Source organism: Sturnus vulgaris, chromosome 1, assembly GCF_052056855.1.
Source record: "Sturnus vulgaris isolate bStuVul1 chromosome 1, bStuVul1.hap1, whole genome shotgun sequence".
Classification (NCBI taxonomy): Eukaryota; Metazoa; Chordata; class Aves; order Passeriformes; family Sturnidae; genus Sturnus; species Sturnus vulgaris.
Genome location: NC_142243.1, coordinates 58,452,096 through 58,475,669, shown reverse-complemented (window position 1 = coordinate 58,475,669; position 23,574 = coordinate 58,452,096). Strand labels below are relative to the sequence as shown.

At 43.6% G+C, this 23,574-nt stretch overlaps 3 protein-coding genes across 3 annotated transcripts; 1 reads left to right on the top strand and 2 right to left on the bottom strand.

Moving 5' to 3' along the window:
* Window positions 1-1,378: 1,378 nt before the first annotated feature.
* Window positions 1,379-5,129, bottom strand: C1H7orf25 (chromosome 1 C7orf25 homolog). Its single transcript, XM_014883491.2, has 2 exons — window positions 4,994-5,129; window positions 1,379-2,955 (listed from the first exon to the last, which is right to left on the bottom strand). The coding sequence occupies exon 2, from the start codon at window positions 2,937-2,939 to the stop codon at window positions 1,671-1,673; it is 1,269 nt and encodes a 422-aa protein (XP_014738977.2). The 5' UTR covers window positions 2,940-2,955; window positions 4,994-5,129; the 3' UTR covers window positions 1,379-1,670.
* Window positions 5,130-7,342: 2,213 nt separating this feature from the next.
* On the bottom strand, window positions 7,343-14,124 carry PSMA2 (proteasome 20S subunit alpha 2). The gene is made up of 8 exons (XM_014883493.2): window positions 14,001-14,124; window positions 12,176-12,252; window positions 11,500-11,632; window positions 10,996-11,118; window positions 10,571-10,652; window positions 9,451-9,524; window positions 8,941-8,998; window positions 7,343-8,863 (listed from the first exon to the last, which is right to left on the bottom strand). The coding sequence occupies exons 1-8, from the start codon at window positions 14,039-14,041 to the stop codon at window positions 8,747-8,749; spliced, it is 705 nt and encodes a 234-aa protein (XP_014738979.1). The 5' UTR covers window positions 14,042-14,124; the 3' UTR covers window positions 7,343-8,746.
* Window positions 14,125-14,348: 224 nt separating this feature from the next.
* MRPL32 (mitochondrial ribosomal protein L32) lies at window positions 14,349-17,019 on the top strand. The gene is made up of 3 exons (XM_014883494.2): window positions 14,349-14,515; window positions 15,392-15,561; window positions 16,058-17,019. Exons 1-3 carry the CDS (start codon window positions 14,392-14,394, stop codon window positions 16,310-16,312), a joined length of 549 nt encoding a protein of 182 aa, XP_014738980.2. The 5' UTR covers window positions 14,349-14,391; the 3' UTR covers window positions 16,313-17,019.
* The last annotated feature ends 6,555 nt before the right edge of the window (window positions 17,020-23,574 follow it).

Below are 23,574 nucleotides of genomic sequence, written 5' to 3'. Positions count from 1 at the left end.
CCCAAAATCCAGCTCCACCCATCTTAAACTTCATGAACTACTTCAGGGACCCACAGAAATTGGGGAGCATACAGAGCAGACTGCCCTCCACATTGCTAAAACCTTCAGGTAAAGCTAGGCAGCATGTGGTTACTGGTGACAACTCCTAACATTGTACTCTACAGGCATAGTGAGAGCAGATCAAGAATCCCACCACCTAGTAGTACACCTCTGCCCCTTGGGAGTTCACCTTACTCAGCTGAACAAGGCATGCAGACTGGTATTGCCGGCATTCCAGCACATTTGCGTCACTGCTGGGGACCAGAAAAAAATGGTTTGATAAGGACAACACTGCAGATACCTTGTACTGTAAGAAGAAATTTAGAGTGGAGAGGCAAGAAAATGTTCTTTGCCTGAACTATTAAGCTGCATAATAATGCAACTGTGTTGAACAACACCCTATAAAATATTCAGTGGGTATCTCTTTCACTGACTTGATAAAAATGATAGCTTGGGGCTCAGAGCTTCACTCTGACATCTCAAAATTTTCCACTAGGAAACTTATGAAAATTAATACCAAACAGCAAGTACTGTCACTACAGCATTCAGAAAAAAAACATGATAAAGACTCCAACAACAGCAAATCTCTCCTGGGCAAAGTAGAAGAAAAAAAAAATACAGCAGATGAAATCGTTGTTTCTTCTACACTTTGAATACAAGCATCTCTCTACAACAGAGTAAGCTAGGATTTAAGAACATACTCTGCAGATCTCCTCCATCACTCCAACACCGAAGGACCTCACTGAGGCTTTAAGGTAATCCACATGCAACAAAGCCAGATTCCAGTTCACCATGAGTCCTCAGCAAACAGCATGCTAATATCAAAAACCACCTGGGTGCCGGCTCAGTTTAGGATTCTGTTATCTGAAGCTCTGTGTTGGGCTTTACAACCAGCAAGACTTTGTTTGGACATTTGGACAAAGGCAAAGAGAAAAGTGAAGTGGATGTACCTCCTTGGTCTGTCACCACTGGCTATCCAGTTTAGCCCAAGAGTCACAACATATTAATACAAATAAATTCCAATTTCAACTGGTTTTTCCAGGAGTTTTTAAAGCTGTTGCCCAATTCAGTGTAACCATGGTATACATATAGAGGGTCCTTTTAGTAAGACAAGGAAGGCTTGGTTTCTATTCATGGCTACTAGTCACATCTTCACAGAACATTACACTCCCAAAAAGGCACAGGTCTGTGCACAAGGTCCCTGTGAATCAACCAAAAATAAGGTTGAATAGAATAGGGGAAAGATTTAAGTTCCATGGAAGTCAAGCCCAAAGTTCAATTAAGATGATGAATTTTACCTCTCTGAAGAGGACAAAAATAAAAACGGCACCTCAGTAACTGTGCTTTAACTGAACTTTTTAATGGAGGTGGATATAAACAATACATTGTAAGCCAGTTCACAATTTTCATTGAATTCTTATTACTTTGGTGAATAAATTAATGGTCAGTTGGACAGAAAATAACCTCAATGAAGGAGTAAAGATATTACAAATCCCTTGAGGAGCTCTTCCACTGCTAGTTGCTGTCATCATTGATACACACCCAAAACTGCATTGCTATGATTCTTCTGTTTCTCCAAATGCCTCCAATGCAGTACCTGCAGTATTTCCATTACTAACTCATTTAATGACTTATACTCCATTATCAGATGGGCAGCACTTTGGTAGAGGTGTGGCAGAAGATTCTTTGCTTTCTGTCAATGCTCGTGGCTGATGGACAAAAACACTGAACCTGACACCTTGGTTTGCTGCTGCCCTCACAAACCCACTATTTGCAGTCATGGTGATGGCTTTTAAAGTGTCTCCTGTCCCAAAAATGGCTAGAGAGCGGCTGTTGATTTTTGAACTAGCCACTAATCCTAAGGCACGGTCAGAGGGCTGATCTGGCACCACGTTAATTCTTTTAACAAGCAATGTAGCTCGCTCTTTCTCCCCAGGTCCTCCCAGCGTCTCCAAGATGGACTGAAAATCTCTGACAGCAGATTCACAGGCAAAGAGCTCTTTTCCCTCCATGAACTCCTTCAGCTGAGGAAGGACTCTCTCCCTTCTTTCTTGCGCTGCTTGTTCTGTCAGCACTTTTTCTTTGAAGACGAAGTAACAGCCACCATAGCTCAGCGCAGAGACATAGGTTATTAAGGTAGTGATGTCCAAATTAACTCTATTGCAGACTTTTACTTTGATCTGGGTAGGGAAAGCAATGCTGGCCACTAAATTCTCCCGGTCTACTCTCGTCACCTGCAGGAGTTCAGGGCCTTCTTCATCTGATTCACTGGAGTTAAGATGCTCGTTTTCTGCAGATGGCTCTGCCAGTGAGTTCACAGCAACAACGTCTCCTCTCACAGATATTCCCATCTCCTTGAGCCTCTCTGCCATAGGACTGGACACACTGTTGTAGAACGCAAAGATGATGTGGGGATTGCTGTACTCCACTGGCTGCTGACGGCTTGCTTGCAGGAAGTCCTCTGCCTGCTCAATGACACTTTTATCACCATACTGGCCTCTTCCCAGCCAGATGTTATGCAGGGCCTCAGCTTTACGACCGATAGCCTTCACCCACGTGTGACCTCCGTTTGCAACAACATCTACAACCAGCGTCTGTTTGTCTCCAAACCTGTCCTCATAAGCAAAGACATGGAGGACACTGACAACATCCTCCAGGTTCTCTGCTGACTGAATAATGGCTTGGAGGTGGGTAAGGTTTGTACTCTGCAGATGGGATTCTTTAATGGCCACTTTCCCTGCTTCTACCTTGTGTAAGAAATTTAGCTCAGCCTTCAGCTTGCCACATAGCTTTGCCCCACCTTCTATTCTCCTCTTCTGGGACTTGGAAAGGGCTTCCGCTCTCTTAATCAAGTCTTTGGCAATAGCAATTCTTTCACAAAGCAGTGATTGCACAGACATGGTGTAAACATTATTCCTGTCAAGTGAGAACAAAGGAGATTGTTAACGTATGGCCAAAAAATAGACAGTCAGAGTAGTTCTTTCTAACAGTGTACACTCCAGCCTCGCAGCAGACTTAAGTGCAACAGCTATTGTAAAGCACAAGCAACTGGAACCTCAACACAAAGTCCTGGTGATGAGTTCAATTCCTTTCCCTCACCTTTAGAGATCCAACCTACAGCCTCAGAAGAGCCCACTTCTCAGCTAGGCAGCACTTAAGTCTACACACAGAGCTTGCAAGCTTGTGGTTTCCCCCCACCTGCCATGTAAGAGACCTTCACTCAGCCACTCACTTAGAGGCATGTTAACCCTCACAGCCCATTTGCAAAAGCTGCCATCTAGAGCAAAATTAGAATGCCATAAGCATTCTTATGTTAATGCCATAAGCAAATCTTGCCTCTCCCTCTAATCACACCACTAAAATTAAAAGCTACCCACAATGCTTACACGTACCCAGCTTTCAACCTGCACTGTTCACCTCAGTGCACGAACCCCTCAGAGGGTGGTGAAGCACTGGGACAGGTTGCCCAGAGAAGCTGTGGACACCTCATCCTGAAGGGGTCAAGGTCACAGCCAGGTTGGATGGGGCTTGGAGCAACCCGGTCTAATAAAAGGCACCACAGTAAAAGGTGTCCCAGCCCACAGCAGGGGGACTGGAACTAGATGATCTTTAATGTCCCTTCCAACCCAAACCATTGTATGTTTCTATTACACAGCCTCATGACAGACTATGATTCATAAATCTAATGTCAAGAGAATCTCTATGCTAAAATTGCTATGTTTTTTTTAATTCTACTAAGAGATTTATTGGGTTGCTGAGCCGATCTATTAAATCTATTATTTCCATAATCCATAAACCTATTTTTTCAAATCTGGATTACTTTAGTATGCCTTCCTTGAGGAAAGTATGATAGGAATTCCTTTACTGACTATGTGCTGTCTTTGAAAACGTAGGACTCCTACTACACCAAACAATAGCATATTTAAGACAATAACCACTATGAATAGTGAAATTTATCAATTTTGACTCCTGTCTACAAGTATAAACACTGCAATTCTCCCTATGATTCTTACCTAACACACATATTGAAGTAAACTGGTACTAAAGGACAAGACAGACCAAATTCCAACTGAAAAGGAGCCTGGGACCTACAACCGGCTCTGCCAGTGCAACTCAGTGGCCTGTCTTCAAACAGTGGGAACCTCCCTGGCCCCATGTCCAAGTGGACACACCGCCAGTATTAACTGCTACTGGCCTGGTCCACATCCAGCATCTGCAACATCTCTTCCTGCTTTTTCATGGCCAAGATTCCTGATGTCTTCTGACACGACTTACTAACTCTCTTCACGGTCCCAGGAGGCCAGAAAAATCAGCCTTTCCCCCTCGAAGTCTTTACCATTACCACAAGCTTAATCTTGCATGTAATGCAACGAGTAAAGCCTCACGACTAGTAATTGGGCACCTCTCCCCACAGCAGCTACAACTCCTACACGCACACACACACACGCTTCAAGACAGAGCGTAAATCAAGGGCTGCAGTGACAATAAAACCACAGAAACAATTATTTTTTCCGCACAACTGTGAGGCGGCGCCACGATCAACCACGAAGTCTCAGAGTCCCTTGCCGTCGCCCCAGGGCCCGATGTGCCCTGGGCGGGGATCGGCGGCGCCGGCCGCCCCTCCCGCCCGCGGCCCGGCCCTCTCCCCCGCCGCTCCGCCATCACGTGTGCGCCGCCACACGGAGGCCGCGCCGCCATCTCGGCTGAGGGCACGGCGCCCTCAGCGCTCGCCCCAGCCCGGCTCGGCTTCCCGGCCTCGCCCTCGGCCCATACGCCGGCCCCGGCGGAGCAGACGGGTGCAGGACGCCGGCCCTTGTCCCTCCTGTCCTCCCCGTCCCCCGGTCACTGCCGGGACGCGCTGTGCTCGGGCCCGCCTCGCCTCTCCGGGGGGTCCCTGCCCCGCTCCCTCCCCCGGGGCCGCCGCCTTTCGCCAGCCCCCACAGCCTGTACTCACAGCCCGGCGGCCACAGCCCTCGCCCCGGGCTGGCGTGGCGTGTTGCGGCTCGGCCCAGCCCGGCACCTCCCCCGGGGCCGTCGGGCGGAGACAGCCGCACCACCCGCCTCGCTCCGCCGGCCCCAGCCCGCCCGGCCTGGCTGTGCTCCCCGGCGTGCCCGCGGGTTATCGTTAAAAGCCCTGCAAGGGTGAGATAGATTACATCAGGTCAGACGCAATCTCAGAATATTCTGAGGTGGAAAAGGCTCGCAAGGATCGTTGCGTCCAGCTCCTGGCCCTGCCCAGGATAGCCCCAAGAGTCACACTGTGTGCCTGAGAGTATTGTCTAAAAACACTTGAACTGAGTCAGGCTTGGTGGTGGGGACCCTGTTCCAGTGCCCAACCAACCTAAACCTCCCCCGACACAGCTCTACGCCAGTCCCTCGGTCCTGTCCACTGGTCACCACAGAGATCAGTGCTTTCCCCTCTTCCCCTCACAAGGAAGCTGTAACTGTAATGGGGTCCCCTCAGTCTCCTCCAGGCTGAACACTCCAAGTGACCTCAGCTGCTCCTCATACAGCTTCCCCTCAAGCCCCTTCACTATCTTTGTTGCCTCCCTTTGGATGCTCTCTAGCAGCTTTCTTAGAGTGTGGTGCCCAAAACAGCACACAATATTCAGTGTGAGGCTGCAATAGCACAGAGAAATGGGAACAGAAAGGCCAGAGACAAGTTACCCTTGTAATTTTAACTTCACTGGAGAAGCAACAGCTCCATTCATGTTGGATCTGTGCATGCTGGGTTCATTACGTTTGAACGACAAAAATGGGCTGTACTAAACCATTCTGTGAATGTGTGAGCAAGTGTCCCCAATATTTGTCCCAAGTTGCAGCCTGCCTCCATGCAGCAGCCAGCCATGGTCCCACTCCTCTCCCTGCAGCAATCCTCCCTTACAGCATGTGAGAGACTTACCAGCTCTTGCAGAGAGAGATGATCTCTACCTGTCTGAATGATTGCACAGGATCTGGAAAGCAATAGAAAGCCAAAGCAAGTTGTAAGGGGCTTACTGCACTTGTATGTCCTTTCCTGTAGGTGACGGCACACTAAAATACGCTGCCTGGAGAGCTTGTGGAGTCTCCCTCACTGGAACTATTCAAGAACCATCTAGACACAATCTTGTGCCCTCTGCTCTAAGATGATCCTGCTTGAGCAGGGAGGTAGGACCAGATGTCAACCTGATGATTCTGACTTAAAGTAATAACTTCATTAAATGAAGTTACTGTTCTCAGATGCCGATCTCACTTGTTAAATAAAGCCCAATTCTCACAGGTGTCACACTATCCTGAGAACCTTGGAGCAGATCCTCTTCCAGGATAAGCAAATCAACATTATATGCTTCAAGTGACGAGTGTCTCTTTTTCTTCTTTCAGATGACTGAATTAATAGGAACAAGTTAAATGACCAAAAAGTTATAATTCATAGTGAGGTGAAGTAATCAAGCCTGTAATTTGTCATTTCTCACAAAGGAACAGTATTTGTCTGTCTTATTTCACCTTGACCCCTTAATGCAGTTTCTACAAAATTTATATTAAAAAAAAGCTAATCTCATGTAACTAAAGGGTGCACTTCTAGAAAATTACCACAATCACCATATAACTTGGTAATCCACTGCATCAGTATTGCTCACTCCTGAAGTGATTTTATTTAAGAAATACATCTTCAAGTTAAAAATACTTAACTCCTTAAATTTTAAAGATTTTAAATGCAAAAATGTTACTTAGTTCTCTGTAGTTTAAAGATTTCCCTTTAAATAGTAGATAAAATTTAGCTATTATTCTAGATATGCAGTTAAAAGAACTCCATACTTAAAACCACACCACCATCCCCATCAGAGCAGCATAGTATCAAGGTCTGACCACCACTAAGAAAATTATCTAATACTCTAAATAAAGCCTGACTTCAAAATATTATGCATATTGTTTCCAAATTACATCAAGTGCCATGAACTCTGATTCACTGCAGGGCTTAAGTATTACCAGGGAGCTTTGGGACTCAGTTCTTAACAGTGTAAGAGCAGTCACCAGCTTGGCTCATCAAAGTGAAAACCACTGGCAGTAGACCACAGAGACCTACTCACATCTTTTAACACAAAACAAGGAGCAGTTTGAAACTTGCTTTGATTTCAACTACCCTTCATAGGGTGTTCTATGCTCACCAACTGTTTCTATTAGCAGAGACAACTAAACCACTGCAGTCAATTTCTGAACTACCTACATGCATTTTTGCATGTAGAAAACTCTTGAATATTTATACAGCATTAAAAAACTAAGTTCACATAAATAATTCTAAACGAAAGATACAGCAATATAAAGCTTTCAGTTTCAGATCTGAGTTGTTTTATTTTCTCTAGAATAAGAATCAGAGTATGGACTGGTTTTCAGAGTAAAACACTCAAAAAGTGATCTGGTGCAATTCTTAATGAACCATTTGGACAAAGCTTTTATTTCTGACATTAGGAAATAAAACTTCATTTATGGCATGCTTCAGAAATTCTTATTCACCTGATGATAACATAAACCATCAGAAGACAGACAGGTCAATCAGCTTATACACTACTTCCTACTCATATTCTGTATTTTCTTCATTAGTTATGGCTGGCTGAAGTGGGACCTGCCAGGCTGCTCCCCTACATCCTTAGCCTTATGTACAAGCAGACTGATCCAGTTCATTATCAACATTGTAACAATCAGATTGCTTTAAAAAAATAAAATCTGAAAACAGTGACTTAAATGGCAAATGTATATTTACCCCGTTTCTTTTGTAGTAAATGTAGGTTTTCATGACTTGAACAACTCTACACATATAACAAATGCATTGATACATCCACACAATGATATCTGCAAAAGTTATGGTGCACAAATTAAATGCTCCTTTCATTACATCTTTAGCACTGTCTTGCAAATTGGAAAATACTTTAGCACAATTCAAGGGATAAAAAAATTACATTACATACTCTAATTCTGTTTTGTAAATCCCATAGATTTTTATTGATGGTGATAAATCCATTTAGTTTTCAGTAAGAGTTACTACTACTACTTTTCCTAGCAATATTTCAAGACTGAAAAAGTGCAGTTTCTAGGGCCAAGAAAATAACTCAAGTAAAACAAGTTCTTGAGACACAAAGGCCAGGATGGTCAAAAGCAGACAGGCTCAATCAGATCACAGTAAACACCTGAAATGGAAGACTTTCCTGCCCCTTTGTGAAAGTACATGATCTTTTGCACCACATAAAACTACTTTTGGAGATTAATTAACATTTAAACAATATTCCAAAGAGAAAAAATTATCCTTTCACTCAATATATAATTTTTTTAAAAGAAGGCTGAACATAAGTTCACTGTATGTGAAAAACTGTTTCTTCAACAATAAGGATACTGAAATCTAAGCTTTATGTAGATAAACAAGCTAGGATTGAAAAGACACACAGACACCTTCCCCCAAAACAATGGCCTTTGATTTTATTCTTTAGTCTTTTTCAAGCTGTCACTATAACTTTACATTTTGTACAGTATTTTGTGTATCAAGGGAAAGAATTATCTTTAACAAGATTCCATGTATTACAATATCAAGGACCGTTGTATTTGCACCCATGATGTTTAAAAAATCTCTCAGACAAACCATGTAGAAATAAGTATGCAAAAACTGCAAAGAAAAACATTTAAGTAGCCAAAATTAAAAAGACCTTTGTGTGAACCACACAGTCTAGCTCAGTTTCTACTAGGCTATTGCAGCCAAGTAGTCCTTAACCTCAGTTGGAGTGAGCCTCCTAAAACCAGCTTCATTACAGATGCCAACTTCAATGTTGTCTTCTGTCATCTGTCCTTCAAAGCTCTCCTGTTAAAAAAAACTACAGTTCAGTGAATTATATCAGTGAACACATAAGAAACTTCTTTCTTAAATACTTTGCTAACCTTTAGTGTTAAGATAGCTGTATGAATGGCATCTTCAAGCTCCAAATCTTCATTGTATCTGTAAACAGACATTCATTTATTTCAGCATAGGACAAAAACCTTTACAAATTTTAATAATCCTGGAGTATCTAAAATCCCCAAAACTACTAAAATCTTTCTGTTTCTCATACAAATATTATTTGTAAACACAGTGGCATTAATAGCAAAAGTTATTATTTGTTAAAAAAAATCCCCACTTTTCCTACTGACATTGTATATAACATTGCTGCAAATGTGCTGAATATAATGTTTATTGCACTCAAGTAATTCTACATAAACACAAAAGTTGGAATTTAAATAAATCAAACTTCCTGTGCATGCATAAACAAGTACACTGGAAGTATCATACCTTAAGTATTTTAAAACTTTGTTCTTACAATTTAAAAAGTGTGCATTTAAAAAAAAATGGCTATTTTATATAGAACCTGAACAAAACATAGTATCCTTTCAGAGAAGTATCAAATACATTACCTTTTCTCAAGAAATGTTTTCCCATTGACGTAATTTTTTCCCATTGCTGTTGCTTTCCAGGCAAAATAAGCTCCCTGTAAAAGCAACAATCCATTGATTGAACTGCTTTGTGTAACTTAGTGAAACACTATGTATTCAATTACTTGGTAAAAAAGTACAGAAGCAATTACGAAAATACTGAGTGTTCTGAGACCACAGGAGAAAATTTTCAATCATATTGAGACAAATTTTATATGGGAACATATTCTGTGAAACTCTACAAAACGTATATTGGGCCCCATCTAATATCATCCTCCTGCTGCTTTGAAAGATGCATTTAGTAAGTCATTAGCATGGATTTGATTTGGGATTCCTTAAACGGAAATAGTACATTTGCCTTTGAGCAAATGTACACTCAAGTCCTTACTGAGGCTCACCCCACACATTCTTCTTTTTGAAGTAATGTGACTTGTTGCAAATCAGCCATCTGATTTATGTTCACTACCACTGAGATAGTCATCGCTTCTATTCCCTCCTCTAGCATGAGGACCAGCCTCAATCAAACTGCCTGAAACAAGGCATCTGCATTTTGATTACACTGGAGCATCAGGCAATTCAAACCCCTGGAAGTTGCAATGATCACTACAATGACCTCATTTTTTCGTCTGGGGCACTGTACCTCTCACATGCATCAAACAGTAGTTTTTCTGAAGTGCAGTGCAAACCCAGCAAATAAACTCATTTAAATTAACCACTGTCATTAAATACCAAAGCATGTGCATTAGATTTCACAATACAAGAGGTTTTGGCTTAACTTCTATCCAGTTTGGAGCACTATAAACAGTCAATTTCTTTTTTCCTAGTAGCTGTTTTTGCTAGCACTATCAACTAGGTGGAAAGTATGAAAACGGGTGATCTCCCTCAGAAACAGCTGCCATCCCTCAAGCAGTACAGGAATATGTAAGCATAGAATGATGCAGGCTTGCTCCAAGAACCTACTAAAATGACCCATTTTGACTTCTGAAGTTATCTTTCATTCTAGCTTTGTATTATTATTGTCATCATAGAAAGTATTTCATGAGCACATGCAGTTTCACATGTTTTATCAGAGCAGCAGAACTTACAAGTGTAAGATACTTACAGATGGATCTGACTGAAATAAATACGGCCGCCCTTCATTCCAGCCACATATTAGCAGTGATACGCCAAAGGGACGAACGCCACTACAGGCAAACAAAACATAATAAATTATCCAGTGAAAGTCAAAGGTGACTAATTATTTTGGATGTGTTCATCTCCTCCCCAGACCAGGGCTGTAATAAGGACGAGTCAACCAACAGAACAAAACCAGAAGTGTCCTGCCTTGGCTAACATGTTTGTGTGCAAGATGTGGAGACCCATTCTCACCCACTGCCAGACAGTGCTCCTCCCAGCGGCACACTTTCTGTGCATGTTCTCCACTGAAAAACTACCTTTTCCACAAAAACTCCAATCACTGGGTAGCTATTACTCATTACATTTAAACAACACAATCTTTCTAAGCAACTCTGCAATTCCAGCACATACCCAGACTGTGTGTACTCCTGCATCACAGAAGCAATTCTCTGTACTAGCTGAGCTGTTGGAATGGGCTCATGATAAACCAAGTAATACTGCTGGGCCAGCTTCCGAGCTCTGTGCACAAGTACTCTGAAAGCAAAGACAAAAGTATTATGTCCAAAAAATTCCAACTAGGACTGAAAACTCATAATAATAAATATCTATTCAGGACTTGTACACCAGGCATAACATCAATCTAAGAATACAAGACCGTGCTGAGCTATCTTTATCAACCAAGTAGTTGCTGAAATATTTAAAGTAAAAGTAAGGTTGAATTACACTGCTTTCATTCTTTGGATACAAGGTTATTTGACAAGTTAATGAATATATTAAGAAAAACTTCAAGTGAATGATATTTACAGTGCAATGTAGTATTATGACATACACCTAGGAAGAAACATAGCTACCTGTTACTTAAACTTCTTGTATGAATATGCATCTAAATGGTGATCAAACAAAATGTTTTAATACCTGTAATCTGGACCCATACCACTGTACACTAAACCTATATGTTTGGTAATTGGTTCTACTTTGTGGACACTCCTTTCATCATACAGAATGGACTTCTGCTTCTTCTCAGTTGCCAACACCACTCCATTTGCAGCTGAAAAAGAACAAAAAAAATCTTTAAAAATTAAACTAAAATTAGCAGTCAAAACACAGAATAAGGTTATTAAACGGTAAATTTCATTCTCTCTTTTTAAAAGCTGTCCGAGCTTACAATTAGGTAAAAGAGAGACACTTTGATGAGCACATCCAACACGTTGTTTCTTTCTTTAAATAACCACACAGCTCCCATAATCCCATTCTAAAAAATTTGTATAACATTAATAATTGAGCAATCTAAGTAACTTTTTTTTTGTGTGTGTTATTTCTATACATAAGGACAGGAACACTCAAAAAACCCCTAAAACTAAGCACCTACTTCTACCAGCTGAATGTCTCCAAAATCACCAAAAAAAAGAACCCCAGGAAACATTAAACCTATTAAAACATGTAAAAATCCACTGAATGACTAACAAAATATGTAATAGAAAGAAAGATAAAGAAGGATCCAATACAAAGGACCTAGTACATGATCCAAACTGGTTTATTTCTCTCAAAAAATGGTCAAAATTCCAAATCCGTCAGTATTTTCAGGACATACCTTTAATCCCAACTGATGGAGCTCCCGCAGCTACTGCAGCTAGAGCATATTCAATCTGAACAAGCTTTCCCGAAGGACTAGAAAGGAAGAAGCAAAATAAAGTTTTCCACTCAGTAGGAAAAAGTCTTCAGGGTGTGTCGTGACTTTCTATTGAAATTACATTGTAATTTCCAAAAATTTTTGTGTGGTTTTCAGAAGTTTTCAAGACACTGATGATCACTGCTGAAAGGAGCCAGAAAACACAGCTATGCTTTTTGGCTGACAAGCACACAAGGTCAATGGCACAAGACAGCAACAACTCCCATCCATTCTCTGGTATTCCTGCATTTTGTTTTAACAATCCATGTTATTCTGGTAATGGATGCAGAATCATCAGAACAGAGCTGCAGGTGTCAAGCAAAGTAAGTTACAAAGTAACATATTCAGAAGGACAGAGGTGGAGGGGTCCATTCTCCAACCCCAGGAAAAAGGACACCAGAGACAGCCACTCACTGGACAAATGATTTTGCAAGTGGATCTATTCTATTCTCTAGGCTGTATTTCAGACACTGCTGCTTTAATAGTTGCAGAATTAAAATGGGATATTATGTAACTCAAGCAAACAATAATCAATCAGTGTAGTCATTTATACACTGAGGAAACAGGGTGTAAGGGAGACAAAGTAGTACTTCTGGTTTTTCCACTACAAAATATAACAAATCATAACAATCATTCCAAGTACGTAGTACTTCTGTAAAATACACAAAGTTTGTAACTCCCTTAGGAAGCCATTTCTGAAAACCAATAAGGAATTCAATCTACTTGAATAGAGCAAGCATGTTGGGCTGCTTCCATCCATTAAGAACATTATTTTCATCATTTTAGGCTGCAAACCGCTTCATTTGCTCAACTGCAACAAGCCTTTAGCAATTCCTTTTGCAATTACTCAGCATGACTCTCGGAAGAGATTAAGGAGACACTTCACCACCAGCAGCATAAAGGTTCTTGTGTCCAGTTTTTCTATTTTCTATATGCAACATAGGTCTGAATACCTTAATAGTTTCAAAAAATGAATGGAAGGTATTGTCCTTTACTCTGAACTAATCTTCAGTCTAGGTATTAGAGCAACACCTCAACAGACATCGCGCCAATAACATATTCACTCTTGCATGCTATCGTTCCACATTCAGGCTGTGCACAACACCAAGTGCAAGGAGAGCAGCGACTGCCAAGCTTAGCAGGAAGGAACACAAACTATTTAAAAACTCATCTGCTTCACTCATTCCCACATCTGCAAAGCTTGTTCTGAAGCAAGCTCTCAGGACACCACAGCTCAGCTGCCACTACGCATTTCCAGTTCGCTCAGAAACACAGAAGTATTCCCCAGCCTATAGTGTGTGTGTGGTGATCCCGAGTTTGCTAAGCCAAGCACTTGCTGTAAGGTGTTACCAGTGTAGAGACAGATCTTAACGCGGTCCTGCAGCAGCTCTGTCTCTCAGCAACGAGGGGACACAAGCGGCGCCCACACTGGGGCCCGAGGCCCGCGACAGACACCAGGTGGGACCCAGGACCCTCCCCGCCGCCCTTCAGGAAGCCTTTAGGCAGCTGCATGTCCCCCTCGGCCGCCTGACCCCCGCCGCTATCCCCACGCCCGTCACTCCTATCCAGGTCCAGCCCCCGCTGCCCCCAAGCGCTCGCAGGCCCGATGACTCTGCAAAGCGCCCCCTCGGTCCTGTCTCGCCGCGGCCGGCAGGCCGCCCCGCTCAGGGTGCGCGCCGTTCTCCCGCTGGCCCGGCAGCCCGCCCGCCTCTGTCCCCCGAGCTCACAGCCGCCCTTGCCCCAGCACCTGAACGTGGTGAGGGAGAAGCTGTAGCCGCGCTCCGCCATTTTGGCACCACCCCTACGGTCCCCGCGCCGGCTCCTCGGCGCAGGCGCGGATGCCGCTCCCGCTCCTAGAGCGGAGGCACTGCGAGCGCGCTGATTGGCGGGTCGTTGGCTGGTGCCTGAGCGTGCCGGGATGCGGTTGGTGGAGAGGCGTGCCGTAAGGCATACTGGGAGTGTGAGTCCTCCATCCACCCCTCACCGCCCCGCCCCCCCGGTAGCGAGAGCAGTGCTGGGACGTGGAGTCCCTGTCCTGCCTCCCTGCAGTGTTGTGACATGCTGAGGGCACTCGGTTTCCCAGAAGGCTCAGGAAGAGAGGCGGCTCCTCCGAGGGCTCAGTGGGGCCGTGTGCGGTTATGGCGGTGCTCGTGCTGGTCCGCTCTCCGCTGCCGCGGCTTCGCACTCTGCTCCAGCGCTGCTGGGGGAAGCTGGAGCGCGGCCTCTGGCCGGGTGTCTTCGGGGGCCAGAGCCCGCCCTGGGGTAGGTCCCGGCCTCTTCTCCACCCAGCTGAAGGAACTGGACGCGTTCCTTTGTCATCTGCCTTGGGAATGGGAGTAGATGATCTTAGAGGTCCCTTCCAATGCCATCGATTCTGTGATTCTGTGAGGGCGACGTCAGGGCTGAGGGACTCGTTTAACTTCTGAAAGGCGGAGGGAGGGAGCTGGGGCAGGAGGGCGCGGCCCTGGCGTCAGTGGGGGAGTGGGGCGGGGGCGCCTGGCCTTGCTTCGGGGGTGGCAGCAGCGTCCGTGTCGTGTTTCCTCGACCGCACGGAAATGGGGCTTAGCTGTAAGGAATTTCTTCCTCGCACAATCACAGATTATGGTGAGCTGGAGGGAGGACACAAGGGTCATCAAGTCCAACTCAGCCCTGCACAGGACAGCCCGAAGAGTCACACATGAGCTTCCAAACCAAACGCTTCTTGAACTCTGTCAGGCTTGGAGCTGTGACCACCTCCCTGAGAAGCCTGTTCCAGTGCCCAGCCACCCTGGGCAAAGAACTTTTTCTTAATGTCTGACCTAAGTCTCCCTTAATTCAGCTTCATGCCATTCTCTCGAGTCCTGTCACCACAGAATCAGTGCCCCTCTGCTTCCCCTCATGAGGAAGTTATAAATTCTGATGAGGTCTCCCCTCAATCTCGTTCAGGCTGAATAGATGAAAATAACCTCAGCTGCTGCTTGTATGGCTTCCCCTCCAGGCTCTTCACCATCTTCATGGCTCTCCTTTGAATGCTGTATAAGATCTTTATATCCTTCTTATGTTGTGGTTCCCAAAACGGCACACCATATTCAAGGGAAGGCTGTACCAGTACAGAGTAGAGTGGGACAATCAGCACTCGTCTTTTCCTTTGTCATGCAGGACCAGCACTAGCTATGCAAGGCCCGGCTCTTGTTCCCCAAGGGATAAATGATGCCGAGGTGCCGAGCCTGTTTGAGAGCGTGGTGTGGATGGCGGCGCCCAAGCAGAGGCGCACCATCGAGGTGAACCGCTGCCGGCGCAGGAATCCCAGCAAGCTCATCGAAATAAAGGTAAGCAGCAAAGTCCTTGCTCTAGAGAATCGTTGAAGAGGGAAATACTGACTGTAAAACCTCTCTGGAATTTATAAATTAATAAGCTTAAAAGATACTGTAATCTTTTAAAATCCTTTGTTGCAGGATGTAACATCATGTGTGACAGTAGTCTGAGGTTAAATAAACAGCAACCCTTGAGGCGCAAGCCAACAAAATGTGAATTTCAGCTGAACAGATAATGTAAATGGGAAAAGCCTACATTTTCTGTGCACCTAAGAGAGTCCATAGGTCTTCCAAACATAATTAGGCATAACGACTTAGATACTGAATTTGTAGGCTGTTTTTAGTAGAAAGCATTTGACATAGCAACACATTACTGAAAAGTTACGTAGAATGCATTTTTAAATGGTAGGCGAATTTCTCTTATTGAACATTTTTATTTGTAGTAATTTCCTGTTTCTTTTTTTGTTGCTGTTCAAACTACAAAATTTCATGTTTTCCACTGTCATTTTAGAGGAACATAGATGTTTGTCCTGAATGTGGAAACTTGAAGCAGAAACATGTCCTTTGTGGCTATTGTTACACAAAGGTCAAAGAAGAAACTCGACTGATACGGATGGAAATATACAAGAAGGAAGGAGGACCTCTTAATGCTCCAACTGTAGAGACTGTTGTCCTTTATGAAGGAGAAAAACCCACAGAAAAAGATGAAGGCAAGCAGATCATTGAAAGAGCCAGGAAGCGTCCATCTTGGTTTGTTCGAAATTGATGCTGTAGAATTAATGGTAGCAAAAGCAGCTGGTGCAGGAAGAGAATTCATGGTTTTCAAGAATGTTTTTCTCCTTCACTCAGTGTGAACAGAGCTCTTCTGAACTTTTGGGAAGCCTGCTTGAATTTTGTGTCATGCCATATGATTTTACAGTCAGGTGTTTCTCTAGCATGCAGTGGGAATTGCTACTCAGTGATACATCACAGCAGTCAACAGAGAGAAATGAGGATCTGCCTTGGATTTGGCTATCTGTATACTGTACTCTGAACATTTTGTATGCTAATGTTCTATGCTGGTTTTGTAAATAACGTCTTTTAAATTCGTGGATGTACAGTAAAGTTTGTTAAGTGGCCCAGGGAAATTTGCTTTCTGATTTTGGCTGCTGCTTTTTCAGTGGGGGAAAAATATTTAAAAGTGATATTGATTAGAAACAAAGGATATTTGCAAGGAAAGATGCAGTTATTTGGTTATTTCCTTTGTGTGGATCTCTCCACAATGCTGCTGTTTGAGGTAATTGGTGATAGTCGTAGGTTTGAACAAAATAGTGGTTGTCACTTAGTATTTGCATTTTTTTCTGCACCGGATGAAAGTTGAGTGTTCCTTGCAGTTGTCAGTATACAAGATAATTTTCTATCTTGAAGGGATGTGGAAAACCTGTTTTTCCCCCTCAATGTACACTTGAGTAAAAAAAACAAATTGAAATGTAATGACTGGAAATCTGTAAATGTGACAGGATTCAAAGCTGTTTCTTTGCAGCTCTTTAGTAGTCTGGGTAGTCAGTGTGTGCTTGGAAAACCGTGCACAGCCATGGTGCCTTCAGCTGGAGTCCTGGGCAGAGAGGAGGAAGCTCTGCCTCCACTCTGCACTGGTGCTCTTCAGAGGTGCAGTTGCAGCACCTGCCTGGATTTTCACTTTGGTTTTAGCCATACAGCAGCACCACTGCATTAGGGGTTTAAATCTGTTCTCAGTTTTTGTTTGGGATTTCAGTATACACACAGTACTCTTTGGTATTGTGGCTCAGCCACCCTAGTAGCTATTTGCTGCCAAATTATGTGAACCCACTCCAACCCTATCACAGAATCACTGGTTGCAAGATCATCTAATCCAACCCATGCCCTAATACCTCAACTAAACCATGGCACCACATCCAGTCTCCTTTTAAACACATCCAGGGATGGTGACTCCACCACCTCCCCCAGGCAGACAAGTCCAGTACTTCCATCACTGTTGCCATAAAAAACTTTTTCCTAATATCCAACCTGTATTTCCCTTGGCATTAGCTTAAGATTGTGTCCTCTGGTTCTGTCAGTTGCTGCTTGGAGAAAGAGACCTACCCCCACCTCACTACAAACACCTTTCAGGAAGTTGTAGAGAGTGACAAGGTCACCTCTGAGCCTCCTTTTCTCCAGTCTGAACAACCCCAGCTCCCTCAGCCGTTCCTCACAGGTTTGTGTTCCAAGCCCCTCACCAGCCTCGTTGCCTCCTCTGGATGCGCTCAAGTGTCTCAATGTCCTTCCTAAACTGAGGGGCCAGAACTGGACACAGCACTCCAGGTGTGACCTCACCAGTGCTGAGCACAGGGGAAGAATGTCCTCCCTGCTCCTGCTGGCCACACAATTCCTGAATCAGGCCAGGATGTCCTGGCCTTCTTGGCCACCAGGGCACACTGCTGGCTCATGTTTAGTCAGCTGTCGATCAGTACCCCCAGGTCCCTTTCTGCCTGGGCACTGTCCAGCTACACTGTCCCCAGCCTATAACATTGCAGGGGGTTATTGTGGCCAAAATGCAGGACTCAGCACTTGGACTTATTAAACTTCATCCCATTGGACTCTGCCCATCCATCCAACCATTCTAGGTCTCTCTGCAGAGCCCTCCTACCTTCCAACAGATCAACACATGCTCACGGCTTAGTGTCATCTGCAAATTTACTAATGAAAGACTCAATACCCTCATCCATGTCATCAATAAAAATATTTAACACACTGGCCCCAGCACAGACCCCTGAGGAACTCCACTGATGACTGGCTGCCAGCTGGATGCAGCCAGTTCTTTGGGCCCAGCCATCCAGCCAGTTCTTAACCCAGCAAAGAGTGCTCCTGTCCAAGCTATGAGCTGCCAGCTTTTCCAGGAGTATCCTGTGGGAGACAGCGTCAAAGGCCTTGCTGAAGTCCAAATAGACAACATCTACAGCATTTCCCACATCCACCATGTGGGTCACTTGATCATAAAAGGAGATCAGGTTGGTCAAACACAACCTACTCCTCCTAAACCCATACTGGCTGGGTCTGATACTCTGGCCATCCTGTAAGTGCTGCAATGATACTCAGTATAAACTTGTTCCATTACCAGGAACTGAGGTCAGGCTAACTGGCCTATAATTACCAGGATCCTCCTTCCTACCGTTTTTGTGAACGAGTGTCACATTGGCCAGCTTCCAGTCATCTGGAACCTCCCCAGTGAGCCAGGACTGTTGGTAAATGATGGAGACTGACTTCACAAGCTCATCTGCCAGCTCCCTCATCACCCTGGGATAGATCCTATCTGGTCCCATAGATTTATGAACATCCAAGCATCTCAGCAGTTCTCTGACTGCCTCCTCTTGGATAACGGGGGGAGTATTCTGCTCCCTGACATCATCTGCCAACCAGGAGAACAGTTGTCCTGAGGACAAACGTCTTCCCACTAAAGACTGAGGCAAAGAAGGTATTAAGCACTTCTACCTTCTCCTCATCTGCAGATACTAAGTTCCCTCCCTCATCCAATAGAGAACAAAGATTGGTCTTACCCTTCCTTTTACCATTAATATATTTGTAAAAACAGTTTTTGTTATCCTTTACAAAAGTTGCCAAATTAATTGAGCTTTGGCCTCCCTAATTTTTTTCCTCCATGCTCTAGCTGCACCCTTAAATACTTCCTGAGAGATCTGACCCTCCTTCCAAAGATGATATTTTATTCATAAGTTCCTTCAAAATCTCATTGCCCATCCAGGCTGAACGTTTGCCTCATCAATTCATCTTTCGGCACACAGGGACAGTCTGTTCTGTGTCCTCAAGATCTCTGTTTTGAAGCATGCCCTTCTTTCCTGGACTCCTTTGTTTTTAAGGGCTGCTTCCTAAGGAACTCTGAATAAGTCTCCTATATAAGCCAAAGTCTGCCCCTTGGAAATTCAATGTAAAAGTCTTATTGATGTTCCTCCTGATTTCTCCAAATATCGAGAACTCTATAATTTCATTATCACTGTGCCCCAAGCGGCCTCCAACCACCACATCTCCCACCAGCCCATCTCTATTTGCAAACAACAGATCTAACACTGTCCCTCCCTTGGTGGGCTGCGACAAAAAGTTACTCTCCACACACTAAGAACTTCCTGGACTGCCTTTTTTCTGCTGTATTAAGTTCCCAGCAGATGTCTGGTAGGTTGAAGTCACCTACAAGAACAAAGGCTGGTGATTCTGAAACATTCTCTAGGTGCTTATAGAATAAGTTGTCCCGTTCTTCTTCCTGGTTGGGTGGATGATGACTCCCAGTAGGATGTCAGCCTTGTTAGTCTTCCCCTTAATTCTTACCCATAGGGATTTAGCATTAGTTTCAATACCCATGGCATCAAAAGCTTCCCTAATGTAAAGGGCCACCCTTCCACCTCTTCTCCCTTTCCTGTCTCTTCTGAAGAGCTTGTAGCCATCCAGTGCAGTGCTCCAGCTGTGTGAGTCATCCCACCATGTTTCTGTGATGGTAACTACATCATAGCTCTGCTGTTGCACCGTGGCCTCCAGCTCTTGTTTGTTACCCATGCTGTGTGCATTGGTATGCATGCACCTTAGCTGGAGCTTCACCTCTAGCTCAGGCTTACCACCCTCGGGCCTGCTTTCAGACAGCCCAGCTGCATCCCCTTCCCCTTTCAAACATAGTTTAAAGCCCTCTCAATGAGTTGTGCCAGTTTGTGTTAAAATCCTTCTGCCCTTAACACAGAGATGGAGCCCATCCAGTTCCAGCAGGCTAGGTGCCATAAAAGTTGTCCCATCATCAAAGAACCCAAAATTCTGCTGAAGGCATTAACACTTGAGCCAGTTGTTGACAATGTGGGCTCTCCTATTCCTTTCATTGTTTTTCTCTGCCACCAAAGGGACTGTTCCCTTTAGCAGAATACTACCTGTGTCTGGGTTGTCCCTCTTATTTCCTTGGCACTTGAGTGTATGTGCTCCTTTTCTTCCTGGTTCAGGGAGCTGCGCTGACTTAAAACTGTTCCTTGGCTTTCTACTTTTTTTTTTTTTTTTTTTTTTTTTTCCTCTGTGTGTGTGTGTGTGTGTGAATCTCCCTGTAGGGATCTTCTGTCAGGGTCAGAAAAGTGGCAGTGTGGACTGTAGGAATATGAAAGTGGAGGACACAGGACCACACTTTCCACGATAGCCTTTATTTGTAGTTGTCTGAGCTCCTTATGTGTGCTTAAGGAGTGGGCTGGTGTGTGCTGGAATGTTTCACTTTTGCTTTCCTTGCTCTGGATCCCATGCTTTGAAGCATAACTGATAGTAACAGATGTTGGTGGAGATATTACATTTCCTCCATAAATTAAGGGCATAATGAAAGTTGATAAGTGTAAATTGATGCCATTCAGTTGACAGTATCCAAGCAAACAGCGTTAGTCCTTTTGATTTGTCCAAACAGGATTTAGTCCAGTCATGTCTATTTTTTGCTTGTTCAGAAATGGAGCCAATAAAAGGCATCCAGCAGGATGTGGAGTGGAAAGCTGACTTTTGACAGAACTATATGGGATGAGACTGACACATTAGAGGTGGGATTAGCCAAGCAGTAAGGCAGACACATACACACCTTTCCCACCGGGCAGTGTATTTTAGAGAGAGGTGAGGGTGCTTTGATTTGTCCACATATAGGGCCAATTACACCTTGCCAATTGCACTTAGTTGCTTTTTAGATATTAATATTTGACAGTTCTGTAGGGAAAAAGCTGAATAGGCATCACTTCCTCCAAATCAAGATCAAGATCAGTGAATCCTTACAGGTAAGAAATCAAGCAAAGGGGCAAGACACCTGCATAGATGAGCAAGGAGCTCCTGGCAAAACATTAAGAGAACAAGGAAGTTTATAGAAGCTTGTGAAAAAAGGGGCAGGGTTCTTGGGCACTTGGGAGGGATATAGGAATGTTTTCAGAGTATACAGGAATGAGATCTGGAAGGCTAAGGTCCATTTGGAATTAAATCTGGCGAGAGATATCAAGGACAACAAACAGGGGCTTCCTTCAGTACATCAGTAGCAACAGGAAGATTTGGGAAAACATGGGCTCACTGCTGATGAGAGAGAAGGCAGAGTTATGGAGTCTCTATTTGCTTCAGTCTTTACTGCTAAGGCAGCCCTCAGGAATTTCTGACTCTGTAGGCAAGTGAAAAAGTCTGGAGAAAAGATTTTGTGTTGAGGAGTATCAGATTAGCATTTTGAGTGTCAAGGCAAACCTAACACCCACAAATCCATGAGATGCACCCTCACATGCCAAGGGTTATTCCTAAATTCATGGAGAGGTACATGAGAACTCAAACTTCAAAGAGAGCAAGAAGGAGTACAGGATCCAGGGAACTACAAGCCAGTTAACCTCAATCCCTGGAAAGGTGATGAAACGGCCTGGTTGTCATCTCCAAGTGTGAAGACAAAAAAGAAGGTTATGACAAGTAGTCAACATGGATCCACCGAGGGGAAATCATGCTTGGCCAACCATCCTTGTATAATGGAATGACTGGCTGGGGGAATGAGGGAAGAGCAGTGGATAGCATCTACCTTGACTTCAAGGCTTTGGACACTGTCTTCCCCAAAATTCCCGTAGGTCAGAGCTGGTGGAATGGCAGATGCCAGAGTGTTCTGATCATCACCACAGAGTCCTGCTCCTCCAGATGGAGGCCTCTGTACCTGGCAGCATTCCCCAGGGATGAGCAGGGGCTCCAGTCTTGTTCAACAGTGATCATTAAGGGACTGGATGCCAGGCTGAGGGAATTGCGCCTGTTCAGCCTCGAGAAGAGATGTCTGCAAGGATCTTATCCATGTTTAAACTGCTCTAGATTAACCTGCTTTGGCAGGAGGTTTGAACTAGATGATCTTCAGAGGTCCCTTCCAAGCCCAACCGTTCTGTGGTTCATCTCATAGCCAAACAGTTTATGTTGGCTTATGTTTATTCTGCATTTATGCAATCCAGACAAGAGGAGATGCTTGACAATGTTTCATAGTCGTTTCTGGGTAATGTGAGGGGAAAATCATTTGGTATTCATAGTATCTAAAAGAAAAATTAGAACCAACTGATAATTTGTATAAAACTGGAGATTTGTATATGTAATTGATGTCATAGCAGTTAATTTTCTATAGAAGAAATTTTCTTCAATGAGAGTCAGAACAGTCTTGCTTGAATGACTTTTCCTTCAAAAGCAAAGCTCACTTTCATAGCTTTTTTGTGTTAACTCTGGCAATGTCAAGCTCCATTACCTTCAAATAAAATTGTAAAAAATAAAAATTCCTCTAAAATGTGTAGCCTGGTCTGTTACTTGAAATAAGCCCCATTTAAATATAGTTTTAGAAAAATATAAATCACAATAGTGGTAACATAGAAACACACTTTTGGATACAGTGTAAATTAAAATTAACGAGAGGCAAGCTCGTTGTTGCAAATGCTGTGGTTTAGAATCCGTTTACAAACAAAACTTTTATGCACCAGTAATTTCATTTTGATTCTTTGGGTAACCTGCTAGAAGTTGAAATTGACATTTTTTGTCTAAAAATTTCATATGATTAAATACATGTGATATTTGATTATATTTTTTCTTCTTATGTAAAATGTAATTTATTTTACATTTTAGAAACATCCATAAAGATGATGTAATATTGTAAAATACAAAGATGCATGCTGCTAAATAATTTTGTATAGTACTAAGATCTGCAGGCATAGAGACGATCTCTGGTAGTGATCAATTATGATATCCTTAGAGGCTGATAAACCAAGTTCCCCTTTAATCACTCATTTAGTGAGGAAATGTTAATAAAATGTTTCTGTACAGGAACAACTATTCTGTTGACTATCCTGTGCTGGCATTTGATGTAGATACCCTCCTTCAAAGCACTAGGTGGCAGAGCAGTGCAGGTTTCAGGCAGGTGCAAAACAAAAGCCCAAGATCTCAAGTGCGATAGGAAACAGATTCAAAGAATTTACACCTGTGTAAGCAGAACTTCTGCAAAAAGACTGAATTTGATGAATACGAGGAAAAATACAG